Source organism: Scyliorhinus canicula, chromosome 15, assembly GCF_902713615.1.
Source record: "Scyliorhinus canicula chromosome 15, sScyCan1.1, whole genome shotgun sequence".
In the NCBI taxonomy this organism is placed as follows: domain Eukaryota; kingdom Metazoa; phylum Chordata; class Chondrichthyes; order Carcharhiniformes; family Scyliorhinidae; genus Scyliorhinus; species Scyliorhinus canicula.
Genome location: NC_052160.1, coordinates 88,107,930 through 88,134,182, shown reverse-complemented (window position 1 = coordinate 88,134,182; position 26,253 = coordinate 88,107,930). Strand labels below are relative to the sequence as shown.

The 26,253-nt window shown below is 42.2% G+C and overlaps 1 protein-coding gene across 9 annotated transcripts in view; it reads right to left on the bottom strand.

Moving 5' to 3' along the window:
* csde1 (cold shock domain containing E1, RNA-binding) overlaps positions 1-26,253 on the bottom strand; it is a 129,914-nt gene that overhangs the window by 10,262 nt on the left and 93,399 nt on the right. For all 9 annotated transcript variants that reach the window (XM_038819946.1, XM_038819940.1, XM_038819942.1 and 6 more), the window contains 5 exons: positions 16,465-16,572; positions 11,958-12,133; positions 8,840-8,952; positions 5,933-6,052; positions 2,292-2,470 (listed from right to left, as the gene is read on the bottom strand). In XM_038819946.1, coding sequence (XP_038675874.1) covers positions 2,292-2,470; positions 5,933-6,052; positions 8,840-8,952; positions 11,958-12,133; positions 16,465-16,572 — 696 coding nt within the window. The remainder of the gene's footprint in view (positions 1-2,291; positions 2,471-5,932; positions 6,053-8,839; positions 8,953-11,957; positions 12,134-16,464; positions 16,573-26,253) is intronic.

Sequence of the window (26,253 nt, the reverse complement as noted above, 5' to 3'; positions counted from 1 at the left end):
CCGAAATTGATACCTCCTCTGTCAGCAAAGCAGCATCCCCCCCCAAGCACCAGCTGGGCACTTGGTCACGCCCCACTATGCTCCAGAGAGTCAGCTGACCCATGCTGGCCCTGGCAGCTCCTGCCCCTGGCGCCGATCAGACTGTCGCCTCATTGTCCGGACCCTTCTCCCCACGTGAATAAACCAATGAAACTACCTCTCCAGCCCCAGTGAGTGAATAGTAATACGAAACAAAAAATAAACAGAAGACACTATCATTGCCCCAGGAGGAGACACTTGTTGAACCAAGGCTCCAACTTCCCGAAAATTCGCACTAAGTACAGGGCCCCCTCCCCCTCCGTATCTCAACTTTGCCGAAAACACTGCACCCTCCAGCCACCACCACAGCCCTTACACGCACTCAACATTGCACACAATCTTATATTAGAAACGATACCGTGTTACCCAGCCCCATCGCCGCATTCCACCAAAGTGTCCTTTAATTCGAGTCCAGCTTTTCTTGTTTGACGAATGACCACGCCTCGTCCGGCGTCTCAAAATAGTGATGCCGTTCCTTGTACGTGACCCATAGCCTCGCTGGGTGTAGCATCCCAAACTTCACACCCTTGCTGAAGAGGGTTGAATCCAGCACGCTTCTTGGCCAGCTCCGCACCCAGGTCCTGGTAGATGCGTATCACACTGTTCTCCCACCTGCTGCTCCGTTCTTTTTTTGCCCACTGCAAGACAAGTTCCTTATCCGAGAAGCGATGAAATTTCACCACCATGGCCCCCGGCGGTACATTCACCTTGGGCTTTCTCGAGAGGGCTTTTTGCGCCCCGTCCAGCTCCAGGCATCGAGGGAATACCACCATTCCTATCAGCATCTCCAGCATCTTGGACACAAATGCTCCTGCATCCAACCCCTCCACACCTTCAGGGAGGCCCACAATTCTCAAGTTCTGTCTCCTGGACCTGTTATCTAAGTCCTCCAGCTTCTCCTGCCACTTCTTGTGGAGGTCATCCTGCGCCTCCACCTTAAGGGCCAATACAACCAACTCGTCCTCATGGTCGGATAGCTTTTTCTCCATCTCCTTAACCGCTTTCCCTTGTGTTGCCTGAGTTGCGATCATTTGGTCTATTGATGCCTTCATCGGCGCTAGCATGTCCTTTTTAAGATCAGCAAAACAGCCCCCAAGGAACTCCTGTTGCTCCTGATCTATACCGGCCGCCATGCTGTGCCTCGGCGCCCGCTCCGCACGTTTCTGTCTGCTGGGACTTAAACGCTTCACCCGGCCACTCCTGGTCCAGCTATCCATACAACAGAGAGGGAATCCTTTTAGCAGTGTTCGCTTCACCAATCTGCCCCAAAACGTCCGTGGAAACGTCTGAAAAAGGTCAGAGAGTCGGTTCCAGATGGGAGCTACCGAATGCGCGACCTACTCCTCCATGGCCGCCACCGGAAGTCTCGTCACCACTCCTTCAATGGCCTTGGCGAGATCTTTTCAGTTGTTCGCTCTGCTGCTAGAATTCAGCTTTAATAAAGGCCCTCAAGTCAGCTTGAGGCCTTTAAGCTAGCCCTTCCCCCGCCTGCATGCTGGAAGAGGCTTTTGTCTTCGCTGCAGCTTCAGCCAAATCTTTTATTGTTTCTGCCAAGTCTGGTAACCAAGAGACATACCATTCCTGGGGGAAAGTACTCCTCCAACATTCACCTACGTCTTTTCACCAAAATTCCACTCCGTATTGATTTTTAAAAAAAGAGCTCTTTTCTGTAACCTTGGGCAGGAGCTGCCTCGTGTGTGACCACTTACGCCATGGTCCACACCGGAAGCTCAAACAAATAAATTGAGTGTCTTCCCCACACTAATTCACAGCAATGTGTTTCATTGTAATTTTTCAACAATTGCTATTTTAAAAAAAGTGAAAACTCCACTAAAGTTTATTTCTTCAACTCTAAAAAGGTGTTTATTTTTAATATCAATGAGATTGCCTTGAGGGAGCATGCATGTATTTTCATGTTCCTGATGATCATTCAGATTCCTCAGCTGCACACTAGCCCACAATAACCATCCAGGTCACAGGTCAGGTAATGCAACAAAGGAAATGCTGGTCTGTCCTTATTTAAACAACTCAGACAAGTGCACAGGGGAGAAGAGAGAGAAAGAGGAGGAAAAGTGAGACAGTAATATTTGAAAAGATGCAATTAAGTGAAGTCTGAAATTTAATTTTCACAGGAGGAATTCTAGAAAGTTCATGTGTCTACTTATTGAAGCAATTGTGTACAATCTAGACCAGACACTGGCATTAAGCCTCACCTGGTCTTTCACACAGTCCACAGTGCCTCTCCGTAAAGGTGTGGCATCGTAGGCCAATTTCTGTCCTGTTAGGGCCACAGTGCATAGCTGGAACTTGATAGTCTCCCCCTTCTGAAGGCAATCTGTTTTGTTTGCCAGACTGATGATGGCAAAAGGATATACTTCCCCCTGCATTGTCCCTGCAAGGACATAACAAGTCAACAGCATAAGGATTTCTTTTTCGCACAGGTGATCTGAAAAAGCACTACTGCATCATGGTTTGCCTTCTATGAAGCATTAAGTTACATAAATTATCAGTTCCAGGTTAGCAGATTAAAAATGGCCACTTGGCACTGAAGAACCAAACATCTTTAGGACAGAAGTAGAGAGAAAAATTCTAAAGTTACAAAAATGTAAGGAAAAACAGACAAATGTTAATACATCAATGGGGAAGAGACAGGGTACCGCTTCCATGTGAGGTGGCAAATTCAAAGCTTGCGCGACACCTAGGGTCTTCGGAATTCCAAGCTCAACTCGGGAAGCAAACCGTTTCCAGAAACTCAGGTGCACAGTTCACTGAAAAAGACTTCTCAACTACAGGAAAATGGACGGCGCATTAATTAAAGATCTAATTAAAATGCTGTTGATTTAAGTAGCCATGTTTGCCCTAAAGTATTTCAAATTCCATGAAAAATATTTTTATATTGAAGGATGAAATTCTACTTTGGAATTTAATCCAACTTCTTTACTAGGAGATCTTTTAGTACTCCAACACAAATTGAATAACCAGAAATCTCAATTGTTTCATATTTTTTCACAGGATTTACTACCCATCCCTAATTACCCTCAAGGTGGTGGGGAGCTGCCTTCTTGAACCAGTCCATGTGGTGCACCCAGTGTTGTTCGGAAGGCGTTTAGGGTTTTGACCTAGTTCCGAAATAACAATATGGTTTCAAATCAAGAGGATGTGTGGGCCTTGCATGGGGAACATTCAGGTAGTGTTCCCACGCATCTGCTGCCCTTTTACTTCTAGGTGGTAGAGGTTATAGGTTTGAAAGGTGCCGTAGATGATGTAGGTGCTGTGGGAGGAACCTTGGTGAGTTCCTGTAGCGCATCTTGTAGATGAAACACACTGTTGTCACTGTGCAATGGCGGTGGAGGGAGGGAATGTTTATGGTGGTGACTGGGGGTCCCAATCAAGAAAGCTTTCTCCTGAATGGTATCAAACAGAGTGTTGTTGGAGTTGCACTCACACAGGAAGGGAGAGAGTATTCCATCACACTCCTGATTTGTGCCTTGCTGATGGCGACCGGCTTTGCAAAGTCAGAAAGCGAGTTACTCTCCTCAGAATGGTGGATCAGTAGCACATGGGCAACACAGTAGTGCAATGGTTAGCACTGTTGCTTCACAGTGCCAAGGTCTCGGGTTCAATTCCCGGCATGGTTCAATGCCTGCGCGGAGTCTGCACGTTCTTCCCGAGTCTACGTGGGTTTCCTCCCACAAGTCCCGAAAGATGTGCTGTTAGGTGAATTGGACATCTGAATTCTCCCTCTGTGTACCCGAACAGGCGCCGTAGTGTGGCGACTAGAGGATTTTCCCAGTAACTTCATTGCAGTGTTAATGCAAGGCTACTTGTGACATTATTATTATTAATCCCTGGCCTCTGACCTATATTTGTAGCTTTGGCAAACATTAGCTTAGTTCTCACTCCGCAGATGCTTTCACACCTGCTGAGATTGTCCAGCATTTTCTGTTTCAATTTCAGCATCCACAGTAATTTGCTTTTACACTTGTAGCTGGTCCAGTTCAGTTTCTGGTTGGTGATGGTATGTTATTATGCTGACAAGTTGAAATGTTGATTTAATGAACAAAAATGTTGCAAGATGCTTCACAGAAGTATAATTAGGAGTATGTGGAGTTGACAATGTCAGGAGGAAGTTAAGGAAATTCCTAAGAGGGGATGGGGGATGAAGCTTAAGAAAAACCGTGAGCCTAAATTTAGCATAGATTTACCAGAATACTTGGATTTCAGGAGTTAAATTATCAGGATCAATTGTTAATTTCCAAATCGGAGACTGATAAAATGGTAAACCAAAAGGTATTCAGGGATAAAAGCAAATTATTGCAGATGCTGAAATCTGAACCCAAAAGAGAAAATGCTGGAAAATCTCAGCAGGTCTGGCTAACATTGAGTCCAGATGACCTTTTGTCAAAGCTTTGTCAGACCTGCTGAGATTTTCCAGCAAGGTATTCAGGGATATGAAATGAAATGAAATTGGGCAAATGCAAGTTTTGGAGGCTCAATCCAAGATTGGTCACAACTTCACCACACAGCAGGATGTACAAGTTTGGAACACTTCCACAAAAGGCAACAGATGCTTGATCAATTGTTAATTTTTAAATTGGACATTTATAATTGTTTATTTTAAAATTTTTCTAATTAAGGGGCAATTTAGGGTGGTCAATCCACCTCAGGCATTTGAGGGTTGTGGGGCGAGACTCATGAAGACACAGGGAGAATATGCAAACTCCACACAGACAATGACCCCGGGCCAGGATCAAACTAGAGTCTTAGCACCGTGAAGCAGCAGTGCCCAGAGACTGGCAATTGTTAACCAAAAGACTAACGGATATTGGGCAAATACAGGCTTTGGAAGTTCGATCTAAGATTGGACGCAACTTCATTAATTGGCAGAACAGGCTCTAATGCCTCCTGTTAGTTCTTATGTTCACAACTGACAAAAGTTACTAGTACTTTGAAAGGGGGGGGGGGGGGGGGGGAAAGAGGAGTGAAAGAGATACAAACATGTTAAAATCAATGGAGTTCAAAGTTTTATCAGAAGTGGATTTGTAGGGCAACAGAAGGTTAGAGATGTGGACGTGCAAGTCAAGAGAGATAATTATATCAAGTACTGGGCACCGAAACCAGCTATAAATGAAAATCGCTTGTCACGAGTAGGCTTCAATGAAGTTACTGTGAAAAGCCCCTAGTTGCCACATTCCGGCGCCTGTCCGGGGAGGCTGGTACGGGAATCGAACCGTGCTGCTGGCCTGCTTTAAAAGCCAGCGATTTAGCCCAGTGAGCTAAACCAGCCGTGTGTGGTTTGTATAGATCACCAAGGTCAAGAAGACAGCGGAGCTTGACTAGATGAGATATTAGATTAATTTCTTTTTAAAAACAGGGTGGAGGACAGGAGGCTAACCAGCAGGCCATCCAAATAACTAATTCTGGAGTTGGGAAAGCCATGGATGAAAGTCAGCAGGAGTGGACCAGAGAAGGGCTTTTGTAAAGCGAGAAAAAAAAAATTGTTTTTGCAACTTTTGTCAAATATTTGAAACTTATTTGGAGGTGGCCAAATTTAGTGGGCAAGACAATTTTTGCTTTAAAAATAGAAAATGGAGAAAGCAGTATAACAAAAAGCACCAGGGTGAATTAAGTTTATTATAGTAGAAGACAGATAATTAATAGAATGATAACTTTAGCAATTGTTTTGCAAGGCTAAATAGCTTATCATTGGCACTGGATTCAACACCCCTCAACTCCAAATTCACTACCTCAATATTCTTCAATTTAAAATTTGATGCAGAGGAGGTTACAGACTGATTCGAGCACACACATCTACAGACATTTTAAAAGTAGAGCATTGATAGCAGAACCTTACCCTCTTCTGTAATCTCAATAAGTCCCTGATACTCAGCCTGTTGTGGATCCACACTGCGTAATGGCCTCACCACCTTACCACTATAGACTGTTGGGTACACTTCATCACTGGGACCATTCACTGTAAAAGAAAAAAAATTTAAGTTGAAGGCCTAACCTATTGTCATGAATCAAGTTGATTGTAGACAGTTGGTAGCGATAGAAGTTTGAAATCGGAAATGGGGGAAGAACAACATGCCCCAATATTGATTTCTCAGGATACTATCAATTTTGAAACAAAAAACACTACAAGGACGTATACAAAGCTTTTGCAAACTTCCTTCACAATATTTTTAAGTGAGAGGAATCAAAGAGACAATTTGTATTTCAATCCTGTTTAGGAATTAAGCCAGGTCCAATCGAAATGTTAATTGCCAGAAATGAGCAAAGGCCATGTCACCATGCCTATTAAAATAAATTGAGTACCCAATTCTTTTTTTTTCTAATTAAGGGGCAATTTAGCGTGGCAAATCCACCTACTTTACACATCTTTTGGGTTGTGGGGCTGAGACCCACGCAGACACGGGGAGAATGTGCAAACTCCACACGGACAGTGACCAGGGGACGGGATCGAACCCAGGCCCTTGGCACCACGGGAAACCGTGCTAACCACTGCGCCATGTCTATTTAAATACCGTATTACTAACAGTTAAATGGGAAACTATTATTGTGTATCATGTGTAGATCACCAATTGAATCTCCAATCTTCACATTTTTATATCAACAATGGCCACAATTGATTCTTAATGGAGAAGACTGACTTTCCATTTTTGCCATCCTAGTACATGTTGAAAATATGCATCTCAAAATTGCACTCCAGCCTGCCAATTACTTTTTAAAGAGATTTAGAAAAGGAAAATCAGGGCAAGGGCTTGCTATCATCCAATATGCACTAAGAATAGAAGCAGAAAATCCCCAATGGATCATTGCTCACCTTGTACAAGATTTATGATTCATTCTTTTCTTTGTAAAAATAAAAACTAATTTATGATGGTCATTTCTACACGTCTCTAAATAAATCTACAGGTTCTCCAACACCTTGCCTTCCTGCCAATGTTCCTTTGCTAGAAGCATTGGTTACAGGCACAACAGAACATCCAGTACCATACCAAAGTAATCAATGAAATCTTGTATGAAAATTATCAGCAAGTTATCTGAACAAAAAGGAGCTTCAAAATTATTTTTATTTTGGATTTGAAACGTTTTTTTCACAGATCTTTGCTTTTGGCATCAAAAATCATGGGGGGGGGGGGGGGGGGGGGGAGAAGAGATTGGGGGAAGCTGAGAACTGAAAACCAGTATAAATTCAGAAGATGACATGATCAGTTTTTGAACATCACTAAACTTCATGAAATTGAGGAAATGACTAATGAGGCACAGCTCAGCAAGAGGAAACCCAGATAGCTAGACATATTACAGTCATCCCACTGGATGGCCTCTGCTGTTTCAACGCAACATTTCTGCACAATGTCAGATTATTTGAAGAGTAAAACAGATTTAGTGTTTGCAAATAGATTGCACTAGGATGTTAACCGCTAAAACAGATGTTTAAGATAGTTCAGACAATCTGGAAGAGTTGACACTACAGCTCAACTTTGCAGACATGCCTATGCAATATGCTGTGGTCATTATTTAGTGCATTTCCTGTCCTGATATCTGGCAAGAAAAACAATAGAAATTCTAGCCATTCTCACAAATTCAAAACAAATTGGCGCTTAAGTTTAATCATTTAAAATCAAGAAAAATCTGAGTATTTTTATTTTAGAAGATCCCATTTTTCCCCAACAGGAATCACCAGATAGCCACAATGAATCACAGCACAGATAAAGCCACTCGGCTCAAAAAGCCATTATAGTTCCAATCTCTGCCCTTCCTCGATACATTGAATTGTTTGCTTCAAAATTTCTCCACTGTTTAAAGCTTTAATAGATCCAGCTTCTACCACCATTTCATGGTCCAACAACTGTCTGAAGAGCAAATTTACCCTTTTGGTAATCTTATGTCCGCTAGCCGCTAGTTTTCAGATTTAATTGATCATAACATCTCGATATAGAACAAGATTACATCTCCTTTGAATAATTATCACTCCAATGACCAGCCTTGGTTTCTTTACTCATAATTTCAGCCTCTTTAAAATTGTATAATTTTACTGACCCACTCCATTGCCTGGATATTCTTTTTTGATTAAAGCACTCACCGTACATGATTCAAACAGTGGCCTAAACAATTTTTGATTAATTTAATAAAACATAAAAGCAATAAAAAAATAAGTGACCAATTCTTCCTAATATTAAAGATTTCTAGTGCTCAACCCCAATGTTTCTCAGTTCCTCTAATGGAGTTCAATAATTTACACATCTCTTTCCCAGGCCTCCCTCAGATCCATTCTGATAAATAACAATTCAGACTAGTGATTGATTTTCCACCTCCTATATGATTCAACTACTCAAACCCAGTCTTACAATTGGGACTTGGGAGGAATACTATATCGTTTGCCAAATTACTCATTTAAACAAGGTGGGACAATTTCAATACATTAGGGCGGCACACTGGTTAGCACTGCTGCCTCATAGGGCCAGGGACCCAGGTTCCCTGCTGCATTATTTACAGTATTGCTGGATGACAAATACAACAGTGGAAATGTTAAGGAGCCAACCACAAAGTTTGGTTTTGAATTTTCTGCCACCCACGAGCCACATTCGGCCTTACTGGGTACAATGGAATTTCAATTATGCCTAACCAAAACTGTTCAACTCACGAACACAATCGATCTTTTGTCATCTGAAAAGTTGGATTCTCTAATTCCGTGATGGCTATCAGATTAGTATTGAGCTATTTCTCGAATCCACAAGGTTCACCTGGCTCTTACCGGTTGTAATCTTGGCGACTTTCTCAGCACTCACTTTGTTCCCTTTGCCCTTTGACAAACTGTATTCCACAACATCTCCGACATCCAGCTCATCAACATCACCCGAGAACTCACTGGGGACCACAAGAACATCAGTGGATAAAGTGCAACAAGCTCAACGATGTAGTATTGCTAAACTATTTAAGTTAACAGTTCGGACATCCTTAGGTTTTGTGCTAAGACCAATATTTTAGAACAGCGACTCAAATACTGGCAAAACAGTATGCAAGTTAATATCATTTAAACACAGGCCCAGGCAAGTAACACCCATGTTTAAAACAGGCAGTTACTAATTTTTAGGTCAATAATCATTAGCTATATGCAATATCAATTTAACATTTATCACATTTTATCATGCTCCATTTATTTTGGGGAAAAAGTTGTGCTTATACACTTGATCGGACAAGCTGCCTTCAGTTAAAAAAAAGAGGCTAGACCACAAATAATATTGAACAATTGCCACCAGCAAAACGTTTTACACTAATAGCAATTAACATTAGTTTTCTTCAGAATTCTTCCTGATCAATAACCTATTAAATGTTGGTACAGATTTCAACAGTACCCATCAGACACACAAGGCATTCCACCTCCTGTGTAATGTTCCAAATATCTCATGTTTGACAGTCTGCATTTGCAATTAAAAATCAATTTCATTAAAATCAAGCTACTCAATTTGCCCCCTTCCAAATGGTGCAGTAATTAGACATTAGTTTATGGAATACCCATGAAAACTGATGGAAGCAGAATTCATGATGGGTTTTAAAAGTAGATACTGTTTAAAAAAGGAAAAACTAAGGATATAGGACGAAGCAGAGACACTGCATAGATGCAACGATGAATTGCCAATTTTTATACTGTGAAATGTCTTGTGTACTCATTGAAAACAACTACTTTGGTTTAAAGTATAAACTTACTGTACTTCAGTGAAAGAACATTTCCAAGTATTCAAATTTAAAAAAAAAATCATTTACAGGATGTGGGCATCGCTGGTTAGGGCAGCATTTATTGCCCAGCCCATCCCTACTTGCCTTTCAGAGGGTGATGGTGAGTTGCCTTCTTGAACCACTGCAGTCCCACATTGGGCCAACAATGTAGAGTCAAGATCTGCTTATTTTGCTTTGGTGCTAATAGTTGCACCTATCAGAAGCCAATTGGAGCACCAAGGATTTGATGGCATTGCTGCATTTTAAAATTAATGCACATAGTTAGACCAAGGTTTTACTGCTGTCCTTGATGTCTTACAACAAAATTCATCCTCTTGTACCTGAAAGTTATTGTTGATCTGCGGATTCATAAACAAATGGTCTGGTCAAATAAAATGTAGGATAATACCCGAATTTAGCAAAACCAGTAAGTGAGTGAATGTACAATAGGTTCCAAGAAGTGACTAGCTCCCACCATGGCCACTGCCATAAAATCAATATCAAGCAACTTGGCATCATTCAAAAGGTGAAATCAGGCTGGTGGACAAGTTATTCCAGATCACTTCTGCCAAGTGAGTTTGTGATCTTACTGCCCCCATTCTTGGAGAATGATTAATCTCAAGTCAATAAGAGGAACAAAACTGAATTTAAAACACCACAATTTCTGTTGGTCATGATGCAAAACATTTCATGGCTTGTACTGTAAAATTGGAAAACATGAAATTGGTCCCGTATCTACAAATGACCCAATTTTTAATACCTAGAATAACTCAATTTTGCCACCTTGCACCAAAATGAACCAAGCATCCTATTTGAAATGAAATGAAAATCGCTTATTGTCACGAGTAGGCTTCAATGAAGTTACTTCATTGTTACTTCAGCACCGAAAGGATAAAATTGAATGAACCACATTAAATATGCTCCTTAGTTTATAAACAGCACACTGGCTTGACTAACATGGTCTACTTTCTGGGCACCACTTGCAGATTGTTAGGATAATTTGAGCAGGAACGGGAAAGAACCACCTTTTCTGGAAATGACAAGTAAATTTAATGAAGACCATTCACATGAGAAAGGCCATTGTCTTCCACAGGCTGTGTATGAGCGCAGTCAATGAAACCAGGATTTTTTGGAGTACTGTTTTATAGGTGGCACTTCACTAAAGTGCCAACAGGAAAGTAAAAAAAATGCACAATTACTCCTCCAGTATCAAGTGGAATAGTAACCTGTAGAAGCTTAACATTCTTCAGCTGACAAATTCTGAAAAATACATAATTCTATTTTAATGATATTTGAGACTGTTTACTGGCATCTTATCCAAACACATTTATTGCTAGTTGCAAGTTGAATGTCCATTTTAGCAACACCATCTACTTGAGGATTCCTGACTGCACAGTTTACAGTTTCCTCCACCCATGTTGAACACGTTATATTAATAAACTAAAGGCAGTTGAATTTTAGAGATACATAAATAAAATCATGACCAGTAAAACAGTGGTCATGAACATGAATCATAATTCTAATGAATGTATTAGTTTAATTCTCCATTAGTGAAATCTATGTAGCCAGTAGTTATCACTGCAATGCCACAGGTGGCTGACCTCATTGAAAGGAATCCTAAAAATTTATATCCATCACAGGATACCAATCACCACACATCCCATAGATGCAAGATATGAAAATCCTCAAGGTCGGGTGGCACGGTGGTGCAGTGGTTAGTACTGCTGCCTCATGGCGCTGAGGACCAGGGTTCGATCCCAGCTCTCGGCCACTGTCAGGGTGGAGTTTGCACATTCTCCCAGTGTCTGTGGGTCCCACCCCCACAACACAAAAGATGTGCAGGAAAGGTGGATTGGCAAAGCTAGATTGACCCTTAATTGGAAAGAAAAAATAATTGGGTACTCAAAATTTAAAAAAATAAAAGAAAATCCTTAAGATCGCAACCCGTAGAAAACTACAGCACTGGAAATTCTACACAATAGCAAAATAACAACAAAATACTATTTCAGTAAATGCATACCTAATAGAGACAAAAGGTCATGCTTAGGATATCTGCACAAAGTAAGCAAATTGGTTTCGATTTCAGATTCATTGCCAAATGACTACATTCCAAAATATGTTGTAAATACAATGCAGGGGTTAAATATGTGGCTCACCTGTAGTGGAAGAAGATTTCTTGATCATGCTGGGAAGTTTCTATGAAACCAAAGTTATCCTTCAAAGCTGCTACATACCCTACAAGCCTCTTGGCATTGGGGTTACGATTTAGAATTTTGATCGACACCGCACTCTGTAGGCCAGTTCTTTTAACTTCACAAATGCTAAATTCAATCTATATGGAATGTAGAGATAAAAAAAGTGTCACTTTAAGCAAGATATTTTTTTTCAACTGAATTATTTCCATTAAAGAACTATGGCTTTATAAAACTAGCAAGCATATACCAACAGAAATACATTATTTCCAGGTAGAGGTTCACAAGTAATTCTGACAAACTTTCACTTAATTTCAAAAAGTTATTTCTCAGATGGAAATTCAGTTACATCCCATGTGGAACTTGTACAGATCACCATAACTCTATAGGAAGTGATATTAACCAGATTGTGATCAGCAGTAGACGGTGTTTGTTGGCTACAAAGGTCATTCTTAAAATGTCTTGGGATAAAATTTCACTGATTACTTTTAGAATATAGAACAGTACAGCACAGAACAGGCCCTTCGGCCCTCAATGTTGTGCCGAGCCATGATCACCCTACTCAAACCCACGTATCCACCCTATACCCGTAACCCAACAACCCCCCCCATTACCTTACTTTTATTAGGACACTACGGGCAATTTAGCATGGCCAATCCACCTAACCCGCACATCTTTGGACTGTGGGAGGAAACCGGAGCACCCGGAGGAAACCCACGCACACAGGGGGAGGACGTGCAGACTCCACACAGACAGTGACCCAGCTGGGAATCGAACCTGGGACCCTGGAGCTGTGAAGCATTTATGCTAACCACCATGCTACCCTGCTGCCCAATCTTAAGGGTTAAGATTTTGAAAACCGCTGTGGGTGCAAATGGATGTAGTTTTCTAAAGTCACATCACAAAATTGCAACTCCTCACAGCTCAATGAGTTCAGCAAATCAGTAGCTGCTCCTTACAAACTGGTGCCAGTTAGTCTCAAAATGGAAAGCCAGTGTCTGTGGCACAAGCATCTCAGAACACAGATTTCACCAAAAAAAGTATAGGTGTAGCAAATTGCACATCCAGAAAGCACGGCAGAAACTACAGGACTGTAGAGATGAGGAAGAATATGTAGCTTTTCACCAGAGGCGGATCTTCACAAGTGATGAGCCTCACTTAAGTGATAAGCAAAGTTATTATTCCAGTTCCTGTCAATTATTAGAGATAAATTTCAATGAGCCAAAGTCTTACACAGCTGTTTCTTATATTTTAATTCAAAAATTATTTATCACAATTAGCAAAATGCAGCTGCCTATTTAGGAGATGCAACTCATTCTTAAATATTTCAACTAAACAAATAACTATATCAATTGATCAAATTGGCAAGACTTCCTCAAATGGAAGTATGTACTATTGAATTAGCACAAGCTTTACTCTCTTTAGAGCCACACTGATATTATGTAATCTAGTGGTCTGGGTTTCATGCTCATCCTTGTCCACTGCCACTAATGAGGCCAAAGAACATTGTGGCAGGAGGGTGTTGGTTGCATCTGAACTAGCATCCTTTTTATCAAAGAACCGAACATTTTTTGGCAGAGTTTCCATTGAGTGAGAATGATCAGCAAAGCTAGGAGCGTCAATTGGGAACAATGTTCCAAAACACATTAGTCAGTGCAATTTAATGAACTAGAATAAGTAATGGAACAGATTTGGTCCATCAAGCTCGGTGCTGCCTTTTACTAGAGAAATCAAAAATGAATAAATTGTTCTGTTCACTCTCCGCCTCCTTGTACTTTCCTCCGCTTCAAAAATGTCTTGTTATGTTCTGAAAACATATCTCCCTCAATTACTCTCTGCGGCAAAGCAATCCTACATTCAACTGAAGAATTGTTTCTCAACCATCAATCCTGAATGTTACTGAAAACAATTAAAAATTCAGGTCTGCTCTAACTAAACAAATCTTTGGTGTCAATCATTTCTTCAAGTGGTGCAAGCAACTTGCTTTGAATTAAATTGGATACACTGCCCTGTTGAGGTTTTGATCAGAATCGGAGTTTTCTTGATTTGTACATTTCTTCATTTTCTCAGATGGAATGAGTTTATATGGGATATGGCAAATTTGGTTTAATACATAATTTGCTTTATTCTGGTGGATCTGTTTGGTTGATGACAAGCCTGTCGTCCTCAGATTGGTAAATGCTATAATGAAATGCCATTCTGAATACTTAGCTAATTAATTGTCTGTATGGTCTCTGGGGGAAAACAACTTCTAATTAACATCCTCAAGTGCTCTAGACAAAAAATAAAAGTGCATAGTTTTTAAAAATAATAGCACTAAAATAAATCTTTCATAATTAGTTTGCCTGCTCACATCAATCACCCAAAGGAAAGGGATGATGTATCCTATGAAGTCCTTTTATAAAGAGACGAAACGTATGTCCTAACCACTGACTAATACAACTGATTAGCTCTTCACACCTTTACTATTTTCTCATTAACACCATCGATCATTATAGTTTATCTGCTGGTGCAGGGAATTATTCCACTTGAGCCCACATTATTTATTCTCTTCAATGTCTGAAGAAATGAGGAAAATACATTTTCAATTAATACCGTTATTTTGCACAAGTTTTTAAACTACGGGCAGCACCATATAGGTCTGATTCAATCTGTGAACATGTTAACTGCTTTACAATTGGAGGAACAGAAGCCATATCTAGTGATGGCTCTTACTCGGAGAGCACCACCCTCAGAGGACTGTAGTGGTTACGCTGGATACAACAGGGCAACGGTCCAATGGGATGAAGATTTTTATTCCCCCCCAAAGGATAAACTGCACCTGATGGCTAAAATAGTGATCTCCAGCCACATTATAGGGCCTACAGGATGAACATATTTATGTAGACATATTAATTTGCAATCTTTGGAAATTTAAGACTGTATGCAGAGACCCACATAGTAAAACTGCCAAGCGAGTCACAACAATTCTTTTCAAAATGCATCAATGGGAAAATCCATTATTCAAGTATCAAATTTATTTGCAACATGCATTACATCTGATAGATACTGCTGAAATCTGCTATGTGGCATTGGGTTTAAAAACAAAAATCGGAAGCAGAGATTGGAAATAAATTATTCAAAATTTCTTCTGCGTTTTGTACCACAGCCACATGGTGGCTCTCTACCAATTCTCTCAATTTGAAAGGGTGTATGTTGTATCTAAACAGCACGGGGATTCTTTGGTCCCAAGGTAAAAGAATCAGAATCCCTATAGTGCAGAAGGAGGCCATTCAGCCCAATAAGTCTGCACTGACCCTCCGAAAGGGCACCCCAACCAAGGCCCACTCCCCTGCCCTATCCTGCAACCCCACCTAATCGTTGGACGCTAAGGGGCAATTTAGAATGGCCAATCCACCTAACCTGCCATCGTGAACATTGCAAAATATGCCATTTAATGCCGCCATCACCTGATTGTGGGAGATTGCCGAGTTGAAATTACCTGCTGGGTTTTCTACATGATGGGGCGACATGGTGGCACAGTGATTAGCACTGCTGCATCATAGCTTCAGAGACCCAGTTTCAATAACGGCCTTAGGTTACTGTGTGGCGTTTGCACTTTGGCCCGGAGCTGTGTGGGTTCGCTCGGGTGCTCTGGTTTCCTTCCATAATCCAAAGATGTGCAAGTTTGGTGGATTGGCCATGATCAATTGCCCCTTATTGTCAAAAGGTTTGGCTATGTGGGATTACTCTGTTGAGTGGACGGGTGGGGGCCTGACCCAAGGTAGGGTACCCTTTCAGAAGGTCTGAACAGACTCAATGGGCCGAATGGCCTGATTCTATGACAGAAGTATTTCACTGGTTGTAAATTGCTTTGGGCATCCAGAAGATATGAAATGTGCTATTCAAATCCAAGTTTTTTAAATTTATGACACCATTTGAAGGATAGGAGAGTTCTTTGTTTTGCAAAGTCGATTGTAGAAATGCCAGCGCATGATCACAATTAAAAAGCCATTATTGTTATATGATGCAACTATGACCAAGATAAAAAAAAGTCAAACCAGATAGACTTTTAAAAAAAAAATCCAGCAATTCTGATGTCCCTTTAGTTCTCACCCCTGCCTCCCACTTTTCCCTGCCTTGGCACAGCTGTCCCAGCGCCTTCATCTGAATATTGCACTTAATCTTGACTCGCCATGTGCAACAGGAGATGGGCTAGTATTTTTCTATTAATGAAGTCACCAAAATTAAGTGAAAGAGACACAGAAGAATGACTACCTTCATGTCATTGTATAATCAAAATATATTGCAACAAGAGGCACTGACAACTCTTCAGTAGGACTCAGCTAGAAGAGAAACCCAAACTGCGAGCCACACTGCATTTTGAGTTGGTCAATTTTATAATGGCTTTAATAATATAGGTGGTCATTTGACCTACAGTAACAAGTGAAACATTATACTGCTAAAACTTGAGCTTCATATAGAAGTTTACCTTATCACCAAGCTGCGGAATTGCACAGCCTTCCAGGTCTTTTATATGATACGGTACAGTCATTCTAATCCCAGCTTCCTCATATGCAATGATTCCCTCTTCAGCATCCTAAAGAGCAATAAAACAGGACACATTGAGCAACGGTGGAAGCCACTCGCTTGCAAAACCCTACATATTAACTTGTCCACAGTTGCAAAAATAGTCTTCATTGTGGGAATCTCTGGTTCCTAAAATAAAAAAAATCAACTACGTTCATCAAGAATGATGTGCAACAAAAACTCCACATGCGTAGTTTTAGTTCAAAGTTCACTTTTTTACCCAATTAAATTCAAGGTCATATTTTGAAAAAAAATACTAACTTCATTAATTCCCCCCAAAACAATATTTGATAATACTTAATACTTTTTTCTTGCAAAAACCATTACCATGTTTTAAGCTGTACTTATTTCCACAATAATAGGTGAACAGCATAGATGCACTCAAGGAAAAGCTAGATAAGGAGGGAGGAAAGAACAGGAGTTCCATTGGCCACAAACATAACCACACCAACCACATCAATACGTTGCTACAGCAAGTGAATCATGTGCTGATTCTGACTCCTCAAAGGCTTCCTATCAACTGCAAGTTAGAATTGCGATGGAATATTCTCCATTTGCATCAACAGGATAAAGGATACAAGCAACCTGCTTGATCAGCACCCCATCCACCACCTTAAACAATCTCTACCATCAGCTGCACCATGTACCATGTGCAAATTGTATTACAGGAGCTCCAAAAAGATTCTTACTATGCCCATGTGCCCTACAACATAGAAAAACAGAGGCATGGGAACATCACCTCAAAAGCCACACAATATCCTGACCTGGAAATATAATTACCATTCCTTCATTGTTAATGTCAAAATCCTGGAACACTGCTGTAGGATTACCTTTGGGAGCAACTGGGAATGGGCAATAAATGGCAGCCATGCCAGCAGACCCACATTGCAGGAATGAAATAAAGGAAAATCAACCAGTTGGGACCGATTGCCCACTTGATATTTAAATCTGATGTAATAATATGTTTAACAGTGGAACATGCAGTGGCTTTAACAGTATTTTTTAAAAGCCTCATTGACCACGTTACCACTTACAATGCAGAGTGTGCTGCATGATCTTACACAGTTGCACAGGTTTCTTTACTGCTACCATTCAATACTAACCTTATTTTCTTGACTGTAGCCCTCATCGCTATACCCGGAACACCCCAATGCTGGTCGTCATGGTTTCCACCTTACAACCCCTGAAGGTTCATTCTTGAAATCTCATTGAGATTTAAATCTGAATATAGATTGGATGAATCAAATTGGCAACGGGAGCCTCGAGGACAGTTTCTGAGGACAATATGTTCTGGAACCTACCAGGAAACAGGCTGTTTTAGACCTGGTAATGTGCAATGAGGCAGGATTAATTAATTAGCTTATAGTAAAGGATCCTCTATGTGATTACAGTAAAAGGAATGTCACATTCAGCTGGAGGACAAGAAACGTGGGCTTGAAACTAGCATCTTAAACTTGCATTAAAAGGTATGAAGTCAGAGATGACTAGTTAAAAAAAAAAATTCAGCTATGGGATGTGGGCCTGACCCTAGGTTGGGTACCCCCAGAGGGTCCGTGCAGTTGGGTCAGCATTTATTGACATTGGAAGGTGGTGGCGAGTTGGTTTCTTGAACCGCTGCAGGCCCAGAGGAGTAGGAACAGTGATGTTAGGAATGGAGCTCCAGGATTTTGACTCAGCGGCAGATATATCACCGCCTCCTCTGAACTGGGAAAATAGATTAAAATGCAATACAGCAGTGGCGGACTTTAAGAAATTATTTCATAATTTAAGGCACAATCCATGAAGAAAGAAAGGACATTCATCCACATCCGAGCCAAGAAAATTAAGGATGGCATTCAAACAGAAAGAAAAGACATACAATGTTGTGAAGATCAGTCAGAGGCCAGAAGATTGGCAAATTTTATTACGAATCAGAAAAGGGTAACTATAAAAAAAATGAGGGGTTGAGGAAACTAGCAATACAGAAACAACAGTAAGAGCTTCTACAAAGTATACAAAAAGAGATGAAGTAAACATCAGTAACTCAAGAGATGTGACTAAGGAGTTAATAATGGAGAAAAAAATAGCAGACACTTGAATATAAAGAAAAAAAACTTTGTATGGCTTAATCATACAAGATATGAAAGCATTCCAATAATAGCACAAAAGCTGGGGTGGGGGGGGGGGGGCGGCAAGGAGGAAGGAATATAAAACAGTAACGAGAAGAAAAACTATACTACTACCTACTACTACTCTTTGTTGTCACAAGTAGGCTTCCATTAAAACTGCAATGAACACGAAAATACTCGCAAAAGGTCCTGGCCAAAAGGCTGCGAACCGGAGATGGTCGCAGAGGACCAAACAGACCTTGTCAAGGGCAGACAGCTCACAGCGAACATCAGGCGGCTACTGAACGTGCCCCCCCCCCACCCCCCGGCCGGCCAGGAGAGAACACCAGAGGCGATTGTCTCCCTGGACGTAGAAAAGGCTTTGGACAGAGTCGAGTGGAAGTACCTCCTCGAGGAGATACTAAGGCCAGGAGCAGGGTTCACCGTCTGGATGAGGCTCCTGTACAAAGCGCCAAAAGAGAGTCTCCGAACTAACACCACTAGCTCAGAATACTTCCAGCTACAGAGGGGAGGACAGGGTTGCCCCCTGTCCCCACTCTTGTTCGCGCTAGCGTTTGAACCCCGGCGATAAACCTGCGGGATGTGAAAAGCTGGAAGAGCATCCGGAGAGGAGACAGAGAGCAGAGTTTCACTCTATGCAGATGACCTGCTCTTCTATGTCTCAAAGCCACAGGAGGGACTGAAGACAATGCTGCAGATCCTGAAGGAGTTTTGAACCTTTGCGGGCTACAAGCTTAACCTGAGCAAAAGTGACGCATTCCCAGTGAACCTAAATGGAGGAGGGCAGAGCTGGAGGGGCTCCCGTTTAAAACAGCCCAGCCCAGATTCTGTTACCTGGGGATCCAGATAGCCAGAGACTGGACACAGATCCACAAGTGGAACCTGACCAGCCTGGTGGAGGAAGTAAAAATGGACCTGCAAAGGTGGGGCTCACTCCTACTCTCCCTAGCAGGGTGAGTGCAGGCGATCGAGATGAACGTACTGCTAAGGATCCTCTTCCGGTTTAGATCCATACCGATCTTCATCCCCAAGGCCTTTTTCCGATCTTCCACCCCCAAGGCCTCTTTCTGATCTTCAGCCCCAAGGCCTCTTTCCGATCTTCGTCCCCAAGGCCTCTTTCCGATCTTCGTCCCCAAGGCCTTTTAAAACATGCTGCTGTGCAGAGAGACCTGGGTGTGCTAGTGCATGAGTTGCAAAAAGTTGGTTTACAGGTGCAATAGGTGATTAAGAAGGCAAATGGAATTTTGTCCTTCATTGCTAGAGGGATGGAGTTTAAGAATAGGGAGATTATGCTGCAATTGTATAAGGTGTTAGTGAGGCCACACCTGGAGTAGTGTGTTCAGTTTTAGTCTCCTTACTTGAGAAAGGACGTACTGGCACTGGAGGGTGTGCAGAGGAGATTCACTAGGTTAATCCCAGAGTTGAAGGGGTTGGATTACGAGGAGAGGCTGAGTAGACTGGGACGTTGGAATTCAGAAGGATGAGGTGGGATCTTATAGAAACATATAAAATTTTGAAGGGCATAGATAGGATAGATGCGGGCAGGTTGTTTCCACTGGCGGGTGAAAGCGGAACTAGGGGGCATAGCCTCAAAATAAGGGGAAGTAGATTTAGGACTGAGTTTAGGAGGAACTTCTTCACCCAAAGGGTCGTGAATCTATGGAATTCCTTGCCCAGTGAAGCAGTTGAGGCTCCTTCAATAAATGTTTTTAAGATAAAGATAGATAGCTTTTTGAAGAATAAAGGGATTAAGGGTTATGGTGTTCGGGCCGGAAAGTGGAGCTGAGTCCACAAAAGATGAGCCATGATCTCATTGAATGGCGGAGCAGGCTCGAGGGGCCAGATGGTCTACTCCTGCTCCTAGTTCTTATGTTCTTTTTCCGATCTTCATCCCCAAGGCCTTTTTCCGATCTTCATTCCCAAGGCCCTTTTCCAAAATATAGACAGCTTAATCATGGCGTTTGCATGGGGGGGGGGGGGGGGGGGGGGGGGGGGGGGGGGGGGGGGGCAAGAACACAGGAGTTCCCAAACGGACACTGCAAAGAAGGAAAATCAAAGGGGGCTTGGCCGTACCAAACCTACAATACTACCACTAGGCAACAACGGCAGAGTGAGAGAATTGGTACATGAACCCGGCACAGAGTGTGCACAGATGGAGGAGGCCTTTTGTAAAGGGACGATACTCTAGGCCCTGGCTGCAGCAGCACTCCATCCCCCTCAACAAGATACACAACTAGCCCAGTGGTAGCAGCCACGCTGAGAATGAGGGCCCCAACTGAGACAACACTTCAGGCTAACTAAAATGTCCCCCATCTGCACCAATCACAGATTCCCACCAACCATGCCAGATACCATCTCCAAAAGATGGAGGCGGGACGGGGGCACACTGACGGTCGGAGATGTTTAGGTAGGGCACAGACCGCGGACACTGGATGAACTAACGAGGAAATGGAAACTAACGACAGGAGATAAGACACCTCCAAATAAAACACTTCCGACACAAAGAGACAGCAGAGGACCCCGAGCCCCCAGGAACCACACTACTAGAGGACCTGATGGGCACGAGCAGCAAGGCCCGGGGTGTGTTTGTGTGTGTGTGTGCGTGCGTGCGTGCGCTATGTGGGAACATATACGGACAGTTACTGGACAGAGCATAAACACCACTGGGCAAGACCACACCAGACGAACATGGAGGATGAACAGGGGACAGAGATAGGGTGGGAACTCTAGAGCAAAACACTGAGCAGGACTAATTCCACCTCCTCCTGCGCAAGGCTCAGCCTAATACAGCTCAAAGTGGTGCACAGAGCGTACCTGACCAGAACCCGAATGAGCAGCTTGTTCCCGGAGGCGGAGGATAAATGTGAACGGTGCCAGAGGGGCCCAGCCAACCACACCCACATGTTTTGGGCTTGCCCCAAACTTGTGGGGTTCTGGATAGCCTTCTCCAATCTACAATACTACCACTAGGCAGCAACGGCACAGTGAGAGAATTGGTACATGAATCCGTGTGGGGGTGAGGGTGACGCCATGCCCGATAAAGGCAATCTTCGGGGTATCGGGGAAGAGGGCTAACGCCCTTGCTTTCGCTTCCCTAATCACACGCCGGAGAATCCTGCTCGGCTGCCGATCAGCAACACCACCCAAAGCTGCAGATTGGCTCACTGACCTCTCGGAATTTCTCCACCTGGAGAAGATTAAATATGCCATCTGAGGAATGCTTCCTAGATACTTGGGGGCAAATTGTTGGCCTATTCTAAAACCTGTTTGAGACGAGCAATGAGGAGTGAGTTAAGAATAAAAAACAAAGGATGAGGAACAAAAGGATTGTGCAACCCAGTTTGGGGGTGGGGGAGGGGAGAAGAGAAAGATGGAAGGAAGGCATGGAAACCACAAAAGAGGAGGGAAGGGGTAATACCTCCTGAAAATAAAAGCAAAGCACAGCTGAAGCCAACTGGGCAGGTGGGGGGGGGGGGGGGAGAGGAGGAGGAGACAAGAAGAAGGAACCATAGGGCAGTCAAATGTATAGGGTCAATTAAAAGAAAAAAAAACCTCTGTACAACAAAGTTAATTAATGCAATTAAGAATAATGTGATAGATACATAATCATTTATAATTATGAGAAATGCCAATAGAAAGATTTTTAAAAAACACTGCAATGCAGTTACTGTGAAAAGTCCCTAGTGGCCACATTCCAGCGCCTGTTCGGATACACACAGGGAGAATTCAGAATGTCAATTCACCTAACAAGCACGTTTTTTCGGGACTTGTGGGAGGAAACCGGAGCACCCGGAGGAAACCCACACACAGGCTGACATCCCCAAGACCTGCTGACCTACATTCTGGGGTCTTAAAACGGTAGGACGAGCAAATCTAGTGCTTCCTGGATACCAAACAAAATAGAGATTAAGATGAAGCTGAAAAAAAAAAGTGCACTTCTGACAGATGAACAATACAATAGAAAACCAGGCCAAATATAGAAGGTCCAAAGGAGAAATTGAAAAAATAAATGAAAAGCAAAAAGAGAACACGAGAAAAGTCTGGTAGCTAACATAAAAATGGGAATCCATTGGCACATAAATAGTGAACGGTAGTAATGGAGTTAATTTAGAGGTTAAAAAATGGGATTTACGCATGGAGGCAGAAGCATGGCTAAATGTTAAATGAATATTTTACCTGTCGCTACCAAGGAGGATGTTGCCACAGGCATGGTAAAAGAAAAAAGGTAGTTCATGCATCTGAAGGGTTTAATACTGGTGAGATGATGTTGGATAGGCTCCCTGTACTAAAGCACTTGAACCAATGAGATGCATCCAAGTATAGAGAGGGAAGCGAGAGTGGAAATTGCAGAAACTCTGGCCATAGTTTTCTGTAGATGTGGTGGCGCCAGAGGACTGGAGAATTCAGAACGTTATATCCATGCTCAAATAAAGATGCAAATACATGCTCTGCCAATACAGGCCAGCCAATTTAACCATGGTGGTCATGAAGCTTTTAGAAACAACAATTAAAGTCAAAATTAATATTCACTTGGACAAATAATTAAAGAAAGCTAATATGGATGTCACATCAAAACACGATTAGCTAACTTATACAAGAAATTTTGGCTTGCTTGGTTTGGTTATTCTTTCCGTACCATCGTACCTGTTCTCCACTCCATTTGGAAATATCCAATGTTGTTTCTTTTTTTTTTTCTAAGCCCCCTTTTAACTCATGCACTTTTGAAATCTTTGGGGGTGGGGGCACAGGGAAGGTGGCTTTGTAATCACCGATTCCATACAAGTATATTATCCAAAATCCAGCTGTATATAAACTGGAAATTACTCTTGGGAGATTTGGGCACCACTCTTGGATAAGCGCAGGAACGAAGATGCCATTCTCAGACTGAAGACAGAGTCAGAGAAAGGTGTGCACAAACAGGATCTTTGTTGGTAAAGGCAATCAGTAAATAAAGCTAGGTTTAATTTCTGGTCTACACTAAATCAACTGTCGCTAGAAAGATGATGCAATTAACCTCAGGACCCCTTACTGTAGAACAGAAATTCAGCCACAGTTCTCTCCAGTATCTGTAGCCTGGCATACTACATCTGTATTCCAATGGATTTTCATTTGAGGGATTAATTTCATGTTTGCAGCGAAATCAAATATGCAATTGTTCTTTCAGGACTTGAAGCCAGCATGAATAGCCTTTTATTTACAAAGAAATACGAATGCAAGTTCTTTCCTTCTATAACAGTCTGCCCAATGAGCTACCCGACAGTTCATCAGCATGTTTCTCCAAATCTTCAGGATTAGACTTGTTACACTGGGATTTTAGTAATTTGAATGACGGTGACATCTGTTTAATGTTTTAACAGTAACTTCCATCCAAACAATGCTTGAGATGAGAGGGGAAATCAGTCAGTCAGTCATTCACTCAAATCACCTGCTCTATTGGAGGGGCATCACGGTGGCAGTGGTTAGCACTGTTGCTTCACAGCACCTGGGACCCAGGTTCAATTATGGCCTTGGGTGACAGTCTGTGTGGAGTTTGTGCATTCTCCCCAAGTCTGCATAGGTTTCCTAAGGTGCTCCGGCTTCATCCCACAGTCCAAAGATGTGTAGGTTAGGTTAAAGGATTATTGGGATAGGGTGGGGAGTGGGCTTGGGTGGAGTGCTCTTTCAGAGGTCAGTGCAAACTCGATGGATCAAATGGCCTCCTTCTGCACTGTAGGGATTCCAGGAGTTATGTAGTCCAAAGTCTGGGAAAACTCAATCCGAGCACAGTTTCAGTTCCTAGGGTACTGGACTGGACATCATACCTGCATGCAACATTTTTAACCTGGTGCAACATCACGCTACACATGCATGAGATGCTTTGCAAGGCAAGGCATTCATGCTAGCAAAAGTTGAGCACATATACTACAAAATAACACTTGTTTTGAGCCATTAAAAAGTAATTCACCATAGGTAATTGCAATCTCTGGAAAGAGGTACTAGCTTTGTACCGTGTTTAACTCTGATCGATATTTCTTTGTCTGAAGGCAGACTTTTGAGTTTGTTTTGTGATGAACTCAGTGCCACAATTGTACGTGCACATGTCTTTAATCATGAGGCATATTATATATACTGCACCATGCGCTATAGCACAAACAAATTAGGACACATTAATATTGTGATTGCACTGCAACTCAATAACTAGCTTCCTAATATTGGTTAACTAGCATCTATCAAAATGCAAAGAAAACCTACCATATCGGCTCAGAATGCAAGTATTCTACATTTCTGCCATAAATGTACTTTGCCATGTTTTTTCCTGAATCATAAAGTACACTCCATGAATTCAGAAAATCTTCAGTAACTACACGAGGTAGATCCCAGAGTTAAAACTAACTATCTGGCGATACTAAAAACTCAATTTCTACACCCAATTTGTGAAAGCACATATAGGCCACGGCATTTAAGTATAACCTGAATGAAAATATCACTCCTTGCTTGATCTTGAGTACATATTATGCAAGCATGCCAATAGAAAGCTCACGCAATAAGATTTTCACTAAGAATCACTGCCTATAAGCACAAGATATCAATATACCAGAAACACTTCTGCACTTAAGGTAAACTCCACCGGCAATAACTCAAGTAGAATAATATAGACAAGTTCTAAATTCTAAACATCTTGCCTCAAAAATCTACATTTAGTTTGCCTCAAAAAGAATGGTTGTTAAATACAGACATACCACTGGTTGTTAAATACAGACATACCACTGGTTGTTAAATAGAAGGGCAGCACGGTAGCATAGTGGTTAGCACAGTTACTTCACAGCTCCAGGGTCCCAGGTTCGATTCCCCGCTTGGTCACTGTCTGTATGGAGTCTGCACATTCTCCCCGTGTCTGCATGGGTTTCCGCCAGGTGCTCCGGTTTCCTCCCACAGTCCAAAGATGTGCGGGTTAGATGGATTGGTCATGTTAAATTGCCCTTAGTGTTCAAAAGACTAGTATGGGGTTACTGGGTTGCGGGGATAGGGTGGAGGTGTGGGCTTGCGTAGGGTGCTCTTTCCAAGGGCCGGTGCAGACCCGATGGGCCAAGTGGCCTCCTTCTGCACTATGAAATTCTATGATAAAGTCATTTTGCCAACTCTACAATCCCCCAAAAAATTAAAATATGCAGCAAAGAGGAAATGGGATCACTTTTTCCCCCATTCATGGGACATGGGCAGTGCCATTTATTGGCCACCTTTTAAAACATTTTTTTTAAATTTTTATATAGAGTACCCAATTATTTTTTTCCCCCCAATTAAGGGGCAATTTAGCATGGCCAACCCACCTAATCTGCACATTTTTGGGTTGTGGGGGTGAAACCCACAGACACGGGGAGAATTTGCAAACTCCATACAGTGATCCAGGATCAAACCCGGATCCTCAGTGCCATAGGCATGTGTTGTAACCACTGGGCCACTGTGCCGCCCCATTGGCCACCCCTAATTGCCCTTGATGGGGCAGTTAAGAGTCAACCACATTGCTGTGGGTCTGGAGTCACATGTAAGCCAGACCAGCTAACAATGGCAGATTTCCTTCCCTAAAAAGGACATTACTGAACCAG